Here is a 19,140-nt window from a genome sequence, read left to right on the forward strand (position 1 = left end):
AGCTTACAACTTTTGGGCTAAAAGATCAATAGCAGAAACTAGCCAACACCAGAAAGAAGGGAACACTATGTTAACAGGTGAAAAAGTGCACACCTAGATGGTAAATATCTCATAATATTTTAGTCATAACTGTCATATATGGGAAATTAGTATACACAGAAAACTTCCTCATAAAATGCTGTCACAAGGCTCCAAAACAATATGGTCATCCAAAGTCCATAAGAGAAAAAATAGAAAAATATATATATATATATAAGCTACTGTCCATAATGGACAAACTTCCTCTAGATCAACCATCAGTTCCTACAAGATAGGAAGAAAGAAAATAAAAAAGAAACAGAAATTTCAAAAGCCGGGGTAAAGAAAAGGTGGGGGGAAAAAAGGTTACATCATGCATCAACACACAGCACAATCAAGTACAGGGAGGGTAAAATGCCTCGATCCCACCCCCCACATAAAGGAGAAACATAGATAGCTAATAAAACAATTTTTAGACACACGAATGCAGATCTGCAGGACAGAACGAATCCAGAAGGGCTGTGCATCAAGATCTTAATGGTAGTACATCATTTGCTGGGCAGCAACATTTTGATACCCGCCATCATAAATAGCTTGGCTAGCTCCAGCAGCTGTCATTCCCATACTACCCTTGTTGAGTGGATGTGGCCCCTGTGTATGCATCAGAGCATGCATCCCACCCATCTTACTCATAGCTAGTTGCCTCTCATAAGAAAGAAGATCTGTAGCAGAAAGGCCTAGAGGTGCAGGGGCAGGTGGAGGAAGTGGGTTGGAAGCTGTCCCTGCTGGTGTCGGCTTGCTTCCCCAGGAGCACTACAAGGCACATGACAAACCATCAAGAAGCCAGGCAGCAGAAATATTTAAATATGCATCTATGAAAGAAGGAAATTACAACTACAAAAGAGTTTCAAGAAAACAGCTAGAGGAACAATCTGGAGCTTAACCCACTTTCTCATGTGCACATAACATACAATCAGTCTAGCAGATGGGATAAGCAATTTTGGGAAAGGGAGGTTAAGTAAGCAACATGCCTCAATAAGAAAAGGTATTGCCATGAATAGTGAAATTTGAACATGTATGCATTATAATTTATAACATAACAAGACCACACTATCTATGTACATTGTTGTAAAAATTCAAAATGAGATTCACAAGACATACCTTGATTAATTTGCCCAAAAGCATACTTTGTGTATTTCCCAACTGAATGGCCAAAGCTGCTTCTGCATGAGTGCTGTACCTAACAAAGCCAAAGCCTTTGTCTCGCTGCACCCTCACTTCTTCAATAGCTCCAGCACCCAAACTATGGAAGTGGCGATGGAGATCAAGCTGGGTGGTCTGCAAGCAAAACATGGTCAATCAGCGGTAAAATCTGCCCATTCTCTTCTAGCATTCGTCAAGAACCCTTGTATAACAAGCATCATTTCTTATAACTCTGATTCTTATCGTAATATTTTAGATTTAACCGCACTAATTCATGTAAATGCAAATTCAGGCCATATCTCCCTACTCCAATTAACAGCATAACACAGCACATTTGACCAAAATTCTTCAAATGCATTAAAAAATCCAACAGTGATTATAAGAAACATGAAATGGTGTGCTAAAGAAAACAGCAACATATTTGACAACCCTTCAGCCACAATAAGGATGCTACTGGGTAGGGCACAGCAAGTAAATCTAGTTGTATAAGCAAAAATGGAACGCTATCCTTCCATTGTAAACAATAAGGTAAAAAACAAAAAAAAGAGCAAAAAAAGAGGATAAGTGACATTGCATTACCTCAGGGGCAAGATTCCCAACATATACAGTTGTATACTGAGGATTGTTTTCAGGGGCTTCGCTGTTTGTGGCCTCCTTTCCATCTTCTGAAATTCCCAAAAAGATTTCATCACAAAAACAGATAAGTTGCTATGCAATGATATGCATGGATAATTCAGAGATAACCAATTCTGTAGGAGCATAAACACAAGGAAAACAGCAGAAGAACACCAAATGCAATGATTTAGAAGTAAAAAGTCTGAATATTTATAGGTGGTTCACTAGAGTTCCTATTTTGTCACCAGTTTGTTAAATTTCAGAAAACATATATTTGCCAACGAGGGCAGGTAAAAGAGCCACCCATTACTATAAACACAATAATGATTCATGATGGAATCATTTATATCCTTCTCCAAGTTGGTCACTGTCATTTGCATGGAGACTCATCCCAGATATTCCAGCAGACTCATGCACACAAAATAAGATTAAAAATTAACAGTAGATGAAAGTCACTAGAAGCCTTCCTCCATTGAATAGCAATAATGTATACTTCATAGAATTCTTTGTAATAGTAGATTAAAATCTACACCAAAAAAAATATTTAAAAAAAAAAAAAAAAAGCACTTCGCCACATGTCTCCAACTCTTTACCGTGTTGATGAGCTCAAAAACATTGTGTTAAAAGGAAAGACAACACCTTATAGGCAGGGAAATACTTCACCATGTCAAGAAGATTTCTAGAAACAGGTTTCAGCTATAAAGATTGGCTACAGGGCCTATAGCAAATGCTGTGGTATGCAGTATAGTAGTATAAACTGGACTTCCAATGTTGCTCCAACAAAAAAAAAAATATTCAATGAACAGAGTCCAGGCAGAAAATCACTGCAGGCGATGGTTTAAGCACAGGTGCTTCAACAATATTTTCATAAGTTCGCATTGTACTATATAACACACAATCTAAACCTAATGCTGATTTACCTTTCAATTTTTCATTCCAATCTTTCTCACAAGTCACTACAGTCCATATTTCAGTGGGCTATCGGTCACAATTTAAGCCAAGAATTTAAAATTTCTACACAAAGGCACCAGGCTGGCAAATATAAGTAAGAATTGACTCAATATCTGAATTTTCTAGGCACTAAGACCTGTCATTATCATGGCTTCAAAATCAGGAAGAATTGTAAGGTGTTTTATTAGTCCCATTAACATTTAACAGAATGTCAGAGAGTCAGAGGTCATGAGTGAAGAAGGGTTGTTCTTTTTGAAGAGTGAAGATCTAGTACCCAGCGCGGCAGTCTTCCTCAAGGGTCAAAATAAGCTTAGGTGAACACATACAGAAGTTTACTTATGATGCCAATTGTGAAGACAGGTACCTACCCTTGCCTTGCTGATACAGGACGAAATCTCCTAGGTGCCTTCGAAATCAGCATCTATAGCCAAAAAAGAGCAGTATATATGCTAATTAAAAGCGAATACTTTCCTAAGATAAACAAAAGATCTAGAATCATCAGTTTTAAGAATCCAGACAGGCTAATAAGCAAGCTGATCACGTAGATTCCTCTATAAACCTTGTTACTTATTCTCCACTTAATCAACCCAAAGAAACACCCATTCCTTCCATGCATTTTGATAACAAACTTGTAAAGCTGTGACAGACTGACAATAGACTCTAAGCCAACAGGTTGAATACACTTGCAATAATAATGCACTCAATTAAGGACACATTCAATTTTTTAAACATACATTTGACACCTTAAGTCAGGACCTAAGAACATCAACATCATTGCCAAGCCTCAACTAAAGAGGCTCTCATTCAAGACATAGTGTGTGTTATATCTATGCATATACAAGGGTAAGCTAGTTCTGACAAAGTGACATGCAACAAGTCAAACAACAGCTGGCATTTTAATCTAGTCCACAACCAGGGCCAGACAGTGAGACAACAGAATCTAACTCCACTGAAGATGAAAATGAATCACAATTTGCCAATAAAAAGAAAAAGGAAAAAAAAAGCCCATTCATGTTACTATCATTAGAATTCGAGCTCGGCATTCCTTTGTCTATTTCAATTCCATATATATTGAATCACATCCACCTTAGCATCAGTAGACCTCCATGAATCATTTCTAACTGCTATAATTATACCAAAAAACAATAACGAAACCATAACTTGAACTTTTATTTAAGCAATGGTCTTGGAACTAATGCCTAAAACCATTTCACTTACTCAATAATAACCAAATAAGGTAGTAGATGTTTCGAACTGAAATGAATGAAATCCTAGAACATAATGTGGGATAATTACAAACCTGACTGAAATGAATGAAATCATAAAACATAATGTGGGATAATTACAAACCTGATGAACCATTTGTCAATTCCACCACACTTTTTGAATCAGTACTTTGCTTATCATCACTGTTAGTAGCACCTTTAGTGGCCCAATTGCAGCGTATCTGCCTACTACCAAGCCATTTCCCTGAAATATAAATACAGAAGTACAGAACATTATTATAGTTATGTTGAAATGTAAAATTACAATAAATCAGATGGAAATCCGTGTGTCTAGGAACTATGGGGAGTCACATCCTTGATAAGAAAGGAAAAACAGTCAGACAGCATTAAAAGCAAATAGAGTCAAAATGACAATATTTTCTCCAGCCATACAAGGTCCCATCAGTTCTAAACTACAAATAAGAATCCCAAGTTTTAAACATACCATAGCCTTATCATACAACCAAACAAAACATAATTTTATCTAAATTAAACAAAGTAGGAATGAAAAGTTGCATCTGTGACATAAGCAAAAATATTGAAGCAAACAAAGTTTACTTATCCAGGTGTGAAATATCCACTTTAACATGTAATAATGAGTTAATGACTTAAAAAAAGACAAATATAAGCGAAAAAATTCTATCAAAAATTATACAAATCCCTCTAAGAAACATTCAACGAATGGGGAAGAGAGAAACAGATGATGAACATCTTGCTCTGAACGATGCAAGACATACAGCATCAAGATAATAAAGAAAGGGAGAATAACGTGCATGATTTGAATTGCACTAACCAGTAAGATCATTTATAGCACTCTGGGCATCCTGTAGCATCAAAAGTAAATGTTAAAAGAGGAATTTATAGTACAAAAAATAATAATGAGGGAGAGGAAAAAGAAAGAAAAAAAAGAAGCAGAAGAAGAAGAAATGAAACCACCTGCTGGTTGCGAAATGAAACAAAACCGAACCCCCTGGAACGCCCAGTTTTCTGATCCCACATTACTCTTGCATCTCTGAGAAAAGAAGAAAATAACCAAGTCAATTAAATATGTAAACCACCAAAATTCACCTACAAACACAGCCTTGGGTGTCATCATTCAGCATTGACAAAATTCAATCAAAAAAAATAGATATGTAACATATACTACAAGTATTAAGCGAGGAAAATTTCAAATAAAGACAGGGAGGAATGTCGCTTACGAACAACTGGGATACGTGGAAAAACAAGCAAATAGCATCGCATCGGTAACCTCAGGACTCAGGTCACCAACAAATACATTGAAGTGGTCTGAAGAATCTTCACAGGTGTCAGTAACTAAGCCACTATATGAAAAACAGATATATAAATTGTACTAGATAACTAGAACCAAGATGATGACGAACTTACTTGAAGTGTCTTCTCGCTGACCACTAGTATACGCCCAATTAACCTTTATAGGCTGCCCAAACCTATATAACAAATAATCAACATAAGAAAAGGCAGCAAAATATGCAGAATAGATAGAAAAACCAAACAAGTTACCACTCACAAATGCCTTCCATTAAGTGTCAATATAGCCATGCTGGCAAATCTGCGATCATAGTAGTGAATGAAACCATAGGATGACTGCAAGTAGCAAAAGAATTTAGTTAGCACCAAACTATAATCTAAGAGCTAATCTTAAATAGGCTGTACCACACAACTAAGCAGGCAAAGCAGCACTCTTTCTAGCAAAAGCAACGAAAATATTTTATCACAATTAAAAACAAAATAGATAAAGAAAATTTATAGAATAAAGAAAATCAAAAATTTCCCAGGAAGTACTCTCTTTAACTCTAAAATTTCTTCATGCTAGCGGTTGGCACAAAGGTTAAGAATGAGACTCCCTCCGTCTCATAATGTTAGTCCCATTTACGTATATCAATGCAAATCTTTGAACGCAAATACCTTTAATCTCACACTAGCAATAAAAAATTAAATATTAATTAAGTACTCATCAAGATGAGTAAAACTGGATCTCATATGACATTGTTTGTTATTATATAGAGAAAGAAATTTAAAAGATTCCCTCTAATTTTTAAGAGTCAAAAGATTATAAATGGAACTAACATTGTGGGACGGAGGGCGTAGTAGTTAACGGACGGAGAAAACTAATTAAGATTAAGTATTGGGATACAAAAATCAAAGAAGTTAGCGTGATAGATAGCAAAGAGTTATCTATAACTCAAAAAGAAAAGTGTAATTGAACCATTTGACTAATAGAAAACAAAAGTGTGCAGGAAACTATGACACAAAGGGAGCAGATGTCTAAAGGCCCATTGAAGCTGCCCAAATTCAAGGGTCTACGAAAATTTTAAGAATCAAGTAGTCCAAATATTGAACCTCAAATACATGCTTCATTAAGTAGTACTTCTTGATTTTGAGGTCAAAGTTACTCCCATGTTATAATTCTCAAGACATAATGGCCCTTTTGATCTTTGCCCCCCTTTAGTAAGGAAATTGTCCTAATTTATTAATCTTATATTTGCTCATCCTGCAGAAACAAAAAAGGAAATTCCCATCCAATATCTTTCACTCATATCCACAAGTCATAGACCTTTCACTAATTAACCTAACAACCGCGATGAATACCTTTTCCTTCCTAATAAGCTTGCAACCTTCAACAGGGCCAGCACTAGCAAAAACCTCTTGGATTAATGGTTCAGTGACTTGAGGATGAATATTGCCCACATACCTGCATTTTCTCAAAAGATAAACAAACTAGAAAATTAAAGAAAAAAAAAAAAAGAAAACAAGGGGAAAAAAAGTGCTATAAGGAACCTCCTTCAGAATAAGCGAACCAAAAATGCACATAACATTATTTTAATTTAAAATAAAATGAAAGAAGCTAAAAGAAGCAGCATAAAGCAATTGTAAGAAATATGCAACAAGACTTACACACTGCGGCATGTAGAAGGATCAAAGCCCGGAGGAAGGTTTCCACTGGGGTATGGCTCTATCTGAACATTCAAGACAGGTAAATATGTAAGTTTATAGAGGATAAGAAGAGATGATAAAAATATACATTTTCAAATGCACAGGAGAGTAGGCAACCATTACTGCTATTCAATGCAAGTATACTAAAAAAACAGAGGTCAAGGTGACATGCTTAGAATGCAACTTATAAAGCATTATGGTCTCTCTAAAAACTATAAGCAAATAGGACATAACTTCTACCAACGAAAAGGTGAACGGAAAAAAACCCAGCACAAGCTAACGAGCTACTCAGCAGCCAAGTTCAAACATAGCAGAAAAGTATAGGCGATTGACTGCATATGAGAGATAGTACCCTAATTTGAGATAACAAGTACACCAAGTGCGACAACACGCCCCACATCGTGAAACAAGACCCAAATCAAACCAGGTTACTAATGAAAACAATTCAGCAACAACAGGAAACAATATAACTCAAGAACAAAGATTATAAACACACACTTTGGTTTATGGTCAACAAAAAAGATACTTCGATATCGTACAGTATACTATCCCCTCCAGAAACAATAATTCAGCCATCAAATACAACCATTTGATACAGAGATGACTTGCGGAAATGACGCAAACAATTGAAGAAATCAGCTCACACTTGGTAAACTGATACTCATTGGAATTCTTGAATCAAATTTCCAAGCTTATATCATAAACCATCAAAGTTGATCCCCATTTCTATATAAAGCAATAATTTCAAGTCCAAAAAGAACTCAAATTGAAGCAAAAAAAGAACCATCACTCTTAAGCTCGAACAAGCTAAAATCAACGAGACTTACAAATCAAAAATGACCCCATTATTACAAAATCCAAAGTTTCGAAACTTCACATCCTAGCTCAAACAGGTAAAACATCAAACACAAACAGAAAAATCAAACACCAAAATCAAAATTTTCCAAAAACCCTAAATTAATCTATCTAAAATGACCGAACCTAAAACAAACCCAAATCCCTAGATACCAAAACAAGCAATCAAAAGCTCAAATTCGGGCGAAATTAAAACTGAAACAGATCAAAAAGAAAAAATCACCTGAGGAGCAGCAAGAAGACCAGGATGGTAAAGAGACTGTTGCTGAAGAAGAGCTTGCTGCATCAAAGCTTGTTGTTGTTGCTTCATTCTTTGATTCTGCATTCTCAATAAACCCAGAAATTGAAATCAATTTGGGGGGAAAATTAAGATAATGGATAGATATATTGGGGTTTCTGGGTATGTTTTAGGGTTCGAGAGGGTTTCGACTTTGAGAGAAGAAGACCCTCGAAGAAAATTTTGAGGGAACGAGGAGAGAGAAAATGAGAGGGAGGCCTCAAGGGAAATACGAGTATAACTGTTAGGAAATGAAAATATTTACTTCCAATAAATAAAAGTTAATGAGCGATTTTAAATTAGGTGCAAAATTTTAATTTTTTTTAGGAGCACTTTTTTTTTCTCTCAATTAAAAAAAAAAAAAACTTTGTAAGAAAATTGAGATTATTTTCGTTAAATTAACGTCATAGCTATAATAAAATTTAAAAAATATAGAGTACTAGCTTTACCTGGAGAAAAAAAATACTCCGTAGTTAATTTAGTACTCCCTCCGTCCCTTAAAGAATGATTATCTTGCGGAGTTTTCACGGGTATTAAAAAACTTAAGTTGGAAGTATAAATGTATGGGAAAGTTAACAAAGGTACATTGAAAAAATAAATTTATATTGGGTTTGTAAAAATGTAGAAAGAGAAAGTAATAAGAGTACATAGAAAAAATAAATTACATGGAAAAAACAATTTTGCACAAATATTATTGCAAATGGTATTTAATGCAAAAATATAATGAGCATTTTGGGACTAAAATTTGGCCAAAAGAGTCATTCTTTTAGGGACGGAGAGAGTACAAAACTCTTCCTAACTCGTAAAGGAGCAATAACCAATTTCTTGACAACCACAAGATGACAAGAAATCAGCACGCCCCTTTACTTTCAATAACTCGTAAACCCTATATGAAAACACAATTTTATCCATTATTAAAAATAAATAAAAATATTATTTACTTATTTGCTTTCAAGTTTGAGATAACTTTCATGAATAATGTTTAAACAATTATTGTATATTCTTTAAAATGTTTATTTATGTATTTAGCCTCTTTATATATTGATATATAACCTAATAACCTCTTGAAGTTATGACATAAAGTCAAACAAAAAATGTTTCAACTTTCCAAGACACCTATTAAAAGGGAGTATAACCTTGCATATATGTTAGTTGTTTTTATACAAGTCAACCTATTGGCTATTTCTTAACATTACAACGATTAGGGGTACTTATTTTACACAAGCCAGAAAACCTACTATACCTAAGTAAAGCAAAGATTTATACATTCATATATAAGGCATTGTTTAGATCACCTTATTTTTGCTTATATGATTTAACCAAACTTTGACCTAATGTATACGATAGTCTATTATGAAATAATCTATCAAGTGGGGTCTTATTAGATTTGTAATAAACTGTATTTTATAAATATGTAATCTTCATAATTTTTTTCATTACGAAAGAAACAATGTTAAGCAATAATAAAAAAAATGCACAAAAATAATAAAGTGTGTCAAAATTAATTATAATTGATCTGATCCATTCTGAATTTATTCTTACTTATCTGATTATAATTTATCATATCCTAGGCAGGGGTGTAAATGAGTTGTTTATAATTTATATTATTTATATACTTCGTAGCTTTTATTCATACATATTTGTAAAAAGTACTAATTATTTCACCATGTAAAGATCGAGACATGAAAACTCCGTCATTATCTTATTCTATTGAAAAAATATAAATATCTTATGTAAAATTAAATGGATGTGTTAAAATTTGGGGAAAAAAAAACCATTTTTTAAATGATAAATTAGAGCTCGTTTATTTAAACTCGTTGAAGCTCGAACTTAAACTCGAAATGCAAATGAGTATGTTAGTGTACAAAGCTCGAACAAGCCAAATTCATTACGAGCCCAGCTCGAACAAGATTTGTAAAAGCTCGTTCAAGCTCGAGATAGTACAAACACGAAAAATTCTTACCAAGCTTAACTCGATCAGACTAAAACTTGGCCTGACTCAGATCGTTTGCAACCCTAATCCCAAGCACCCCTCGCCCCATATCTTACTGTGTAAAAATTAAAAATAAATATTTCAAAATTAATTATTATGTATTGATTTGACACCTCTATGTCAGTTCACTTCTTGTAGCAAACTAGCAACTAGTTATCCATTGATCATGTATGTATATAAGGGCTTTTTTTTTTTAAAAAAAAAAAAAAAAAAAAAAATCAAACAATGTATAGATATATAACTATATAAGGTAGTGTTTACCTAGTTGTTATTCTATTAATCCGAGCGAACTAATTAAACACTGACACTATCTTATCTTATTTAATTTAAGGTATTATTTATAATAACGGAACATATTAGCCCTTATTTTTGTGTTTAGTCATCTGATTTTTACTTATATTTAAACTTTCGCAAACTGTATTAAACCTTATTATAGGTGTAGAACTTATTTATCAGGAATTTATCGGATTTGAACTTCTAAACTTATTATATCTAAATAAATGAATATAACAAAACATATCCTAATTTAAAGATATTTGAATCTAAAACAGGTGAAAACAAGGTGATGAGGAGAATAATAGAGCCTATTAGTCATTCACGATGCTTAATAGTTACTCCGTAGTCCGTACTACGTATATACAAGACGTCAAGACTACATATTCCGTACATGGTCAAGACTTCAGTAGTATTGCATTTGCATATTGTGTGACTATATAATATATATTCTGCGAATCTGCGATGCTGATGGGTTGATGGTTGATCATCTCACTATAACTAAACTATTCTATATAGTATAACTAAACTGAATCAAAGGCGAAATCGTATTTGAACTTGTATTATCGATTGGAAATTTAGAAAATGCGCATACCTACTTAAGATCTTGACAGATTTACAATATTCCAATTCAAGATCGACACAATTATATAAAGTGATCTAAAACCACAAGTTTCATACATTAAATATTAGAGTTAAAACTTTGTTTTAGTCGCACACTTTGGACTTCCACGTACTTATCTTTTATAATAATATTTCTCTGATTTATGTTGCAAAAAATTTGATTTAGTTTGGCAATTTATAACTTATGGGTCAATTGTCAAAGTTGGTGCCAAGTGCCTATTTGGAGACTAATCTTTCAAACTACTGGATTTTTTTTGCCCTTCTTATGAAGGTAATTTGATGAGTGGAGGTACATGATTATCAATTTTGTAGCTAAATCGGCTGTAAGTACGGAACAAACACACCTCAAACTTTCACCAAAATGAGATTTGTCTAGAGCTCATGCATATCACATTCAATCGTACAATATTTTGTTCGGTGGATATTTTGTGCAAATTTCTATCCCCATCGTACAGATGGCATGAAAAATGCACGACACGTTACATTTTTCTGTATTCATTACTTGGGACCTTGGCTCATAGACTCATAATTTTATTGGCAAAGCACAACAGATAATTGAAATTTGGCTTAAACATGACATGACACGATGATACACGGACTAAATTTTTAATTTGGTCAATCATTTGGGCCATTTAGTTTGTCATAGCCAACCCCAAGCTCCATTGAGACACAACACGACCAAGAATCATCTTTAAACTACACCAATGTATATAGTTTGATGCTTTGACCCCTTTTATAGAGTTCTTAGTTTGGTAATGGGTATTATTACGAAAGATATGTATGATAGACAATATCAAATGGTGATAGTATAGGAAAGTTTGCACTTGAACATACTAATTAATTATAGGATTTTATAGATAGTTGCCTATTCATTAATGTGCATTGATGCACGCATTTATACCCAGACATTAAGAGAATTTTAATAAATATTGCCTAATCTCGTATGGGGTTGCATGAATGATAACAACAATACTAAATTCGGAATAAAACTAACCCAGATTATAGATCGATCACTTGTGAAACAAGCTGATCAAGGTGTAAGCTTGCAAAAAATTAGAAAACACAAGAATAAATTCTTGAAGTTCATCTAGAAAATAATCTCTTATTTAGAATTGCAAATAATAAATTCTATATAAAGCCTAATATAAATTAGTATTATGTATATTCTCGATCTATCACAAACTATGGTTTGTTGAACTAATACTAATCGTATTGATCACCAACATTATTCTCCCATTAAAACACAACCAAGCCAAGGTCCATGCTCACTTTATCTCCCACGTACACGACCTTTTGATAAATTAAAGAGGAAATAGAATTGAATGACATGTCTCTCTTGTTAATTTCAATGTAAATATATTATTTTTACAATCATCTCCTCAAGATTATATTTGCTAACTGTATCCTCACATAAAACACCTACTTGGATAGTTGGATGACATGCTAATGATCGGTGTTACTTTATCGAACGGTGGATCAACTCGGCCCTCTAAAACTTCCTCATCAAAATGGTTCAAAATAAAAATTGCGGTGTGTAGGAATGTGTTCATCTATTTTAATTGCTTTTGGGAGATAAATTTATAGGTGAAAACTATTGGAATGATTGACAAACTATTTTATATATAAAAAAACTATTGCATTGATACTTGTTCTAATGGAATGATCAACACAATTGCTTCAATAATAAATAGTATGAATAAATATAATAATATTTAGATCAAGGAATATGGAAAATTATACTACGTACCTAGCTAATGAGTATGAAGTGAGTATAAATCACTTCTTCAAATCAACATATGACAAACTAAGAAATAAAATTTTATACATATAATTGGTCTTTAACTACTTAATTAAGACATGATAGATGAACAAAAACTTTTGAAGTCTACAACTTTAACTCAAGTTGTTGTTGATCATACAAACTTTTCATTGACCCGAATTTTTGAGGATGAGAATCATCGGCCATTGAGTTTCGAATTTGGTAAGGTGCACTAGCGGCGACCCTGTGCTTCCTCTTCTCCATGAACCGGTGAAGGGAGACTCTCCTTGCCATAGGCAAATCGGACAAGTTACCCACTCCTTGAGCAGCCACATCTTGTGCTAGCACATCATTGATAGCACGAGGGGTTTGTGATTCGTTATGAGCTTGAGTCTGAGTCTGGGTTTGGGATCGAGGACCCATCATTCCATTTTTAGCAAGAGACACGATTTCTTGAGCCTTGTCCTCAGGCAAATCATTAAAAACAAGTACTCTTCCACCGTAAAATATGGTCATGCTTGGTGTACTAGTAGAAATCTTAGGCTCCTCCTTTGAAATTGGCGATTCTCTGAACAAAAAATATTTTATGTGGGTCAGCTTTGGTACAACGAACATATATTAAATTCAATTATTGTTGGTCTAATTAAAATAATTAATCAAGCATGGAATCAAATTAAGTTTAACAATAGAATATGCATGCACAAAAAGATCAAACAAAACTTTAGTAATATAAAAACCTTTGTGAAATTTACTACTTTTTAAAAGAAGTCGATCACCTAACTTATGTTTCACTTTTTCTAAAGAATCACATTCATTTTGTGGTTGATAAATCAAATGACTGACTTTGGATCTAACTCATATTAATGTATACCATTTTCTTGCATTAAACATAATTCATTTTCACTCAAATGTTTTAGATCTAAACAATAGAAATAACTTATATTTGTAGTACATATCATAATCATAATTATAATTACCATATATATATATATTTGAATTACAAATACTATAAATAACAATGGTTTAAAATAAATTCCATAAAACGGAGATTTCATCTTAATTACCTGGAATCAGCCATAATTTTGGTAGAGTTTTCAGCACCATTAGCAGCGGTCAATGAACTCATCATAGGAAAGAGCTCCAAAGACATCTTCTCCTTCTCAATATTCTTTGGAAATACATTATTTGTTGCAGCATTTGTTACCTCTTTGGCTCCAGCTCCTACAATTATAACAAAAATCTTTAAAACCAGACCCATAAACAAATATACGCGTTTTCATATATATGTATTCAACCAAATCATCATTTTTTAGATAGGTACCCGGAAAAATATACAGACTCAACTCACTCAGGCCAGACCGAGGTTTTGGCCTGGCCAGGCATAATTTTTTTACTAGCTTACGTGTTGTAATATGATTATTATAGGATGTACAACGTTATTAACATAATAAAGAGATAGGAAAAAATACCTTTGACATCAAGGTCGGACGAAGCAAGAGTCTTAAAAGCATCAAGATGACCAAAAGACCTCCTCTCTTTCAAAAACTGGCTAAAACGAGTGCATGTTTGTGTAAAATTAGACTTAACAAACTTCTCAGAACCCATGATTTCTTAATCAAACCTTGTTAATGAGATAATAAAGAAGCTAATAAGCTAAGGTTTAAGATAATAAAGGAAAGAAGGGAGAGAATAATAGGGGGAATGAATGAAGATATATATATATATATAGTCTTGATGAGAGAGGGAATTTTAATTATATATATATATATAAAAAAGGTGATGATTAATTAAGAATAATTAATTACGTGATTAAGGGAGACAAGTAGGTGGAATTGTATACAACTCGTGTTAAGGGTGGGGCTAATAATAATGCTAGTTGGCTCTTTTCAATATGCACCTCAAAATCGATTGTTTTATTTCACGTGTTTATTGCTTGGGATCTAAGAATATGGTGTCGATTCATTTTTAATTATTCATTTAAGATAAGGTCGTCGGTGTATGCGGTTTGCCTACTTTATTGGAAACTTGTACACTGTTACTATACGTGCTCTCTAGATTTTTTCTCAAAAACAATGTTTAGTGTGCTTTTACCACTATGCCCTTTTATATATTCTAAGATTAATAATTACAGTAGGATATTGCTAACGAGCGCTCCAAAACGTTACTCCGTATATAATTAGTATTAATGTAGAACTCGTATTAAGTTAGGAAAGCATACTAAAACACGTGTAGATCGGTATAATTACACCGTAATATTTATTTTACTTAAATATTTCTACTTTTAGTTCTCTTATCTAACGTCTATATCTGACATTTCTTATGCATTAATTAAGATCAATAATTATCATTACTCGAGTAAAAGCATTAGTCTTGAGTTAGTCATATCTCACCTCTTACATCAAGAGATAAGTTTCCTGTTGTAGCAAAAATTAGCTATTTAATCATAAAAGTAATATCTAGTATAATAACTAATAAACTAAGTTAATTTAAGTTCATCAAAAGAAGCCAAGGAAAATATATCCGGGCTATGAGTTGATTTTTTTTTTTTTTTTAAAACCATCGATAATTAATAATATTACTCTGTATCATATTAAATATTCATCATATCGATGGGGTTGGCCTCAATAATCGATACAGAAAACTACACATCTTTACAAGATTCGAACATGCAACCTCAAACTCTTATATTAAATGTTTCACCAATAAGCTATAACATATTTTATGTATTCTTTGTCAAACAACATTTATATATCTAGTGTTGAAAAGGCTTTTCGTATCGATTTTTAGGATTTCGTGGCAATTGTAAATGATACAATTTCTCAAAATTATATAAATGTGTAAAAATAGTGTGGATATATATTATTATTATGTTTTCTGTATCGATTTTATATGGGAAAACCATGGCGATTGTAAAATGATACGACTTCCTTAATTATTTCACAAACATACTTGCATATTGCAACGACATTTTTTTTGTAGTGACGATATGCTATATAATATACTCTGTAGTTTATATAATATGGAGTAATGTATATGCATGCGTGTAATTTCTTTATATTATTATAATCTTATTAGAAATATGATCTGATTTTATAAATGTTTACATATCTACACTCGATTATCATATAATGATTTAGCTTAATAATCTCATCAATTAAAAGTTTCTTTCAAACAAACAAACAATTATTATGAGAATAATAATTACAACCAAATTTTCATCATTTAATTATAAACAATTACTACGAGAATCATGCCAACACAATTAGAAAACTGTAATAATAATATATTGGGTGGGGGTGGTTTGGGAATTATTTAAGGTAACAAATTGGGTTGTGAAGTGGCAAAGGCCAAAGGGGTCTTAATCTACAGGTTTTGGACTATTCCTTTTTTTTTTTTTTTTTTTTTTTCTTTTTTTTTGACGGAACAAGTTTTGGACTATTCCTTATCTGTGTTTGGGGGATGGCACTAGCATGGGTTTCTTTAGACTTCGTCAAGCGTCAATTAATTAAGTCCAACATTGGATTCTTTGGATTTTGTTCGGAAATTTCTAATTAAGTTCCAACATTCATGTTTTTTATTTTGAAACCAAAAGACTTGACCTAATACAAATTCATGGCTTAATTAAATTAGATTTTCTTAATACCGTTACGTAGACGTTTATAGATTGTTTTAAAAATTAGTATTAATTATACGATGCATATTTTTTCAAAGATACTACGAATTATTTATGCGATTTGAAAATCTTATTCTCCGTATTTTACTAATTTAACTATCAGAACACACCTTAGCTCAATTGTACAAGACAATTTATAATGAAATGATCGATCTACTCTGTAGTAGTATAGGCAAGGAGTTATCTTTCTTTTCGCTTTGTTCATCATGTTTTAGTAGAATGACATAGAAGTGATAGAACTTCTTTAGTTTGTTAAGTTGTCTTCACTTTTTATTTTTTTTACCCACTTTTCAATACAAATTTGGATTTCCTCTTTGGAATATTAGAATCTTTAAATAATGTTCCATACCTATTTTAAAAATTAATAATTCTAACTTGCAAATTAAAATAATGACAGTAGATTATCACATAAATATGTTTTTTCAAACATATTATTGGTACTTTATTGTATTTCATTTATATTACTCGAACAATCTATAAATACAAACAAATTTAAATAACGAAAGGAATAGTTTTTATTAACAACCATAAAAACTACTTCGTACACTCTTAAAAAATTACTTTTATGTTTTATATTTTGACACGTATAAAGAAATAACGATAACAAAAAGTATGTTGACAGCTACCATTGCAAAAATAATTTTGGACTAGAAAAAATGACCTCTTTTTAAAAGATTATAACAATAAAGAGACGAATAGGGAAATTCTCAACATATTGTTCACATGTTGATAAATAAAAAGTAAAGTGATAGGCTTAAGCAACGACTGTGACAAGTAGTTGGACCGATTCAGCGAAGCAAGGGTCACACTCAATTATTGATTCAATTTTTTCAAATCATAAATATTAAATGTTTGTGGGTCTTTTTTAACGTAAAATAATCTTTTATCACTAATAAAAAATACTTCGTAAATCTTGCTCCAGTTGTCACAATCAATATAAAATGTGAATTGTCTCAAAATATCACATTTTTTTGCTGACTTGTTTCCTCATCGTCGACTTTAATAAGTCGGCATAACAGAAATTATTCTGCGTCAACTTGTTTCAAGTGGTTTTACACACTTGGGAATTACTTGTATTTTGGTTCAACTTGTTTAGTCATCAAGTGGATTTACACTTCATGTTATGATTAAGATTATTGATTTTGTAATATGATAATAGTGTTGGGATTGGGAGCGCAACTGAAAGTATAAAATGATATATATAGAGACATAAATAGATAAAAATTTGACAAAAAGAGTAATAAGAGACACGCGCGTTTAACGTGGGTAAAACCCTCAAATGAGGTAAATGACCCACCAACAACGAATACTAAGGGCATGTTATCTTACGTTGAAATTCAGTTCAGTTCAGTTCAGCTCAGCTCCTAATTTCCTTCTCTTATAAAATATTCATTTCAATTCAGTTCAGCTCAGTTCAGTTTAGTTCAGCTCAGTTCAGTCAATGAGAATAAACCCTAATTATCCAATATATGAAAAAGGGTATGAGAGTACAACCCCGAAGGGTACAAGAGTATGGTATAACTCTCTAAGTTATATTAGGGCCTGTTCTCATACGATTATTTTCAGTTTAATTCAACTCTAATAAGTTCACTTCAGTTCAATTCAGCTTAGCTCAGTTCAGGCAATGAGAGCATACCCTTAGATCTAATTTTCAAAGAGAGATAAGAAACTCACTAATGAGCTAGTAATTGTGTCTTATGTCATGTCCTCAAAACAAGAGGAATATAATAGATATTTATACTATAAATGTAAGCCTTCACTTTGGAGAGTAAGTATAATAACCTTGGAGGCCAAGGGTTTTCATGCCTTGGACACCAGGGATATTAAAAGTAGTAATAATAATTTGTTTGTGACTTAATTTGTGACATGTACCTAACAAATAGTTAAAACGTTTGTGAATTTCATAAGATAGATATTTGAAAGCGGGATAAAAATGTAAAAACAGCTCTACCCCTTAGCATTTATCACTCTCATTTATAGTAGGTTTGTATACTAATCTTCTAAAATATGATGAGGTAAGCAATTGACTTCAGTGAATCTATCAAGCCTTGATTGGTTAACAAGTTTGACAAAATAAGTTTTTTTTTTTTAAAAAAAAAATAAATAAAAATAATGAAGTTAAAAAATGCAAAATGTCTCAAGTTTGTAAAATGACCCCAAATTTCACTCAAACTTACAAGTAGTGACACTTAATTTCATATTTAGGTGGAGCAAACCCTATGAATCCTTTATAGTACTCCATATTTTGTTTAGACACGAGGAAATATGAAGAAAGTGTGGAGAACAAGCTCCCCTTGTTTGGAGTGGAGGAAGGAAGAAAAGGGTGGGAATCCTGGAATAATTTCATATACATTGTCATTCAAGTAACCAAAAAATGACGAGTTAAGCATAAATACGATCCCTCATCTATTGTATTTGTAGCATTTTGGTCCCCCATCTTTTTAATGAAGTAAATTGGTCCCTCTACCACCCTTACATGATTTTTTCCGGTGAAAAAATAATGAGTCACCATAGTTTAGGGACTACGGTGCCCATGTGGCAAAAGAAAAAAAAATTCAAAGTTTAAGGACCTTGGTATGAGTTGGCATTATTTAATTAATAAAGTGGTAAAGTTTAGTGACCTTCTTCCTCAGTTATCTTTGGTCCATGATGTAACAACCCAATTTTCTAGTAAGTATA

At 32.5% G+C, this 19,140-nt stretch overlaps 2 protein-coding genes across 3 annotated transcripts; both read right to left on the bottom strand.

The window, feature by feature from the left end:
• Nucleotides 1-231: 231 nt before the first annotated feature.
• LOC145624387 (oligouridylate-binding protein 1B-like) lies at nucleotides 232-8,375 on the bottom strand. Of its 2 annotated transcripts, none has more exons than XM_081677415.1 (12): nucleotides 8,086-8,375; nucleotides 6,969-7,030; nucleotides 6,663-6,765; nucleotides 5,581-5,657; nucleotides 5,439-5,500; nucleotides 5,252-5,339; nucleotides 4,989-5,064; nucleotides 4,846-4,876; nucleotides 4,138-4,257; nucleotides 1,801-1,886; nucleotides 1,180-1,356; nucleotides 232-831 (listed from the first exon to the last, which is right to left on the bottom strand). In XM_081677415.1, the coding sequence occupies exons 1-12, from the start codon at nucleotides 8,185-8,187 to the stop codon at nucleotides 553-555; spliced, it is 1,263 nt and encodes a 420-aa protein (XP_081533541.1). In that variant the 5' UTR covers nucleotides 8,188-8,375; the 3' UTR covers nucleotides 232-552. The 2 variants fall into 2 exon arrangements, with proteins under 2 accessions (XP_081533541.1, XP_081533540.1); XM_081677414.1 differs by having other exon boundaries at nucleotides 5,252-5,348.
• Nucleotides 8,376-12,705: 4,330 nt separating this feature from the next.
• LOC145618504 (protein TIFY 10A-like) lies at nucleotides 12,706-14,480 on the bottom strand. Its single transcript, XM_081673283.1, has 3 exons — nucleotides 14,258-14,480; nucleotides 13,853-14,009; nucleotides 12,706-13,356 (listed from the first exon to the last, which is right to left on the bottom strand). The coding sequence occupies exons 1-3, from the start codon at nucleotides 14,391-14,393 to the stop codon at nucleotides 12,915-12,917; spliced, it is 735 nt and encodes a 244-aa protein (XP_081529409.1). The 5' UTR covers nucleotides 14,394-14,480; the 3' UTR covers nucleotides 12,706-12,914.
• Nucleotides 14,481-19,140: the final 4,660 nt, after the last annotated feature.

Source organism: Chenopodium album, chromosome 3 (assembly GCF_948465745.1).
Source record: "Chenopodium album chromosome 3, dcCheAlbu1.1, whole genome shotgun sequence".
Lineage (NCBI taxonomy): Eukaryota > Viridiplantae > Streptophyta > Magnoliopsida > Caryophyllales > Amaranthaceae > Chenopodium > Chenopodium album.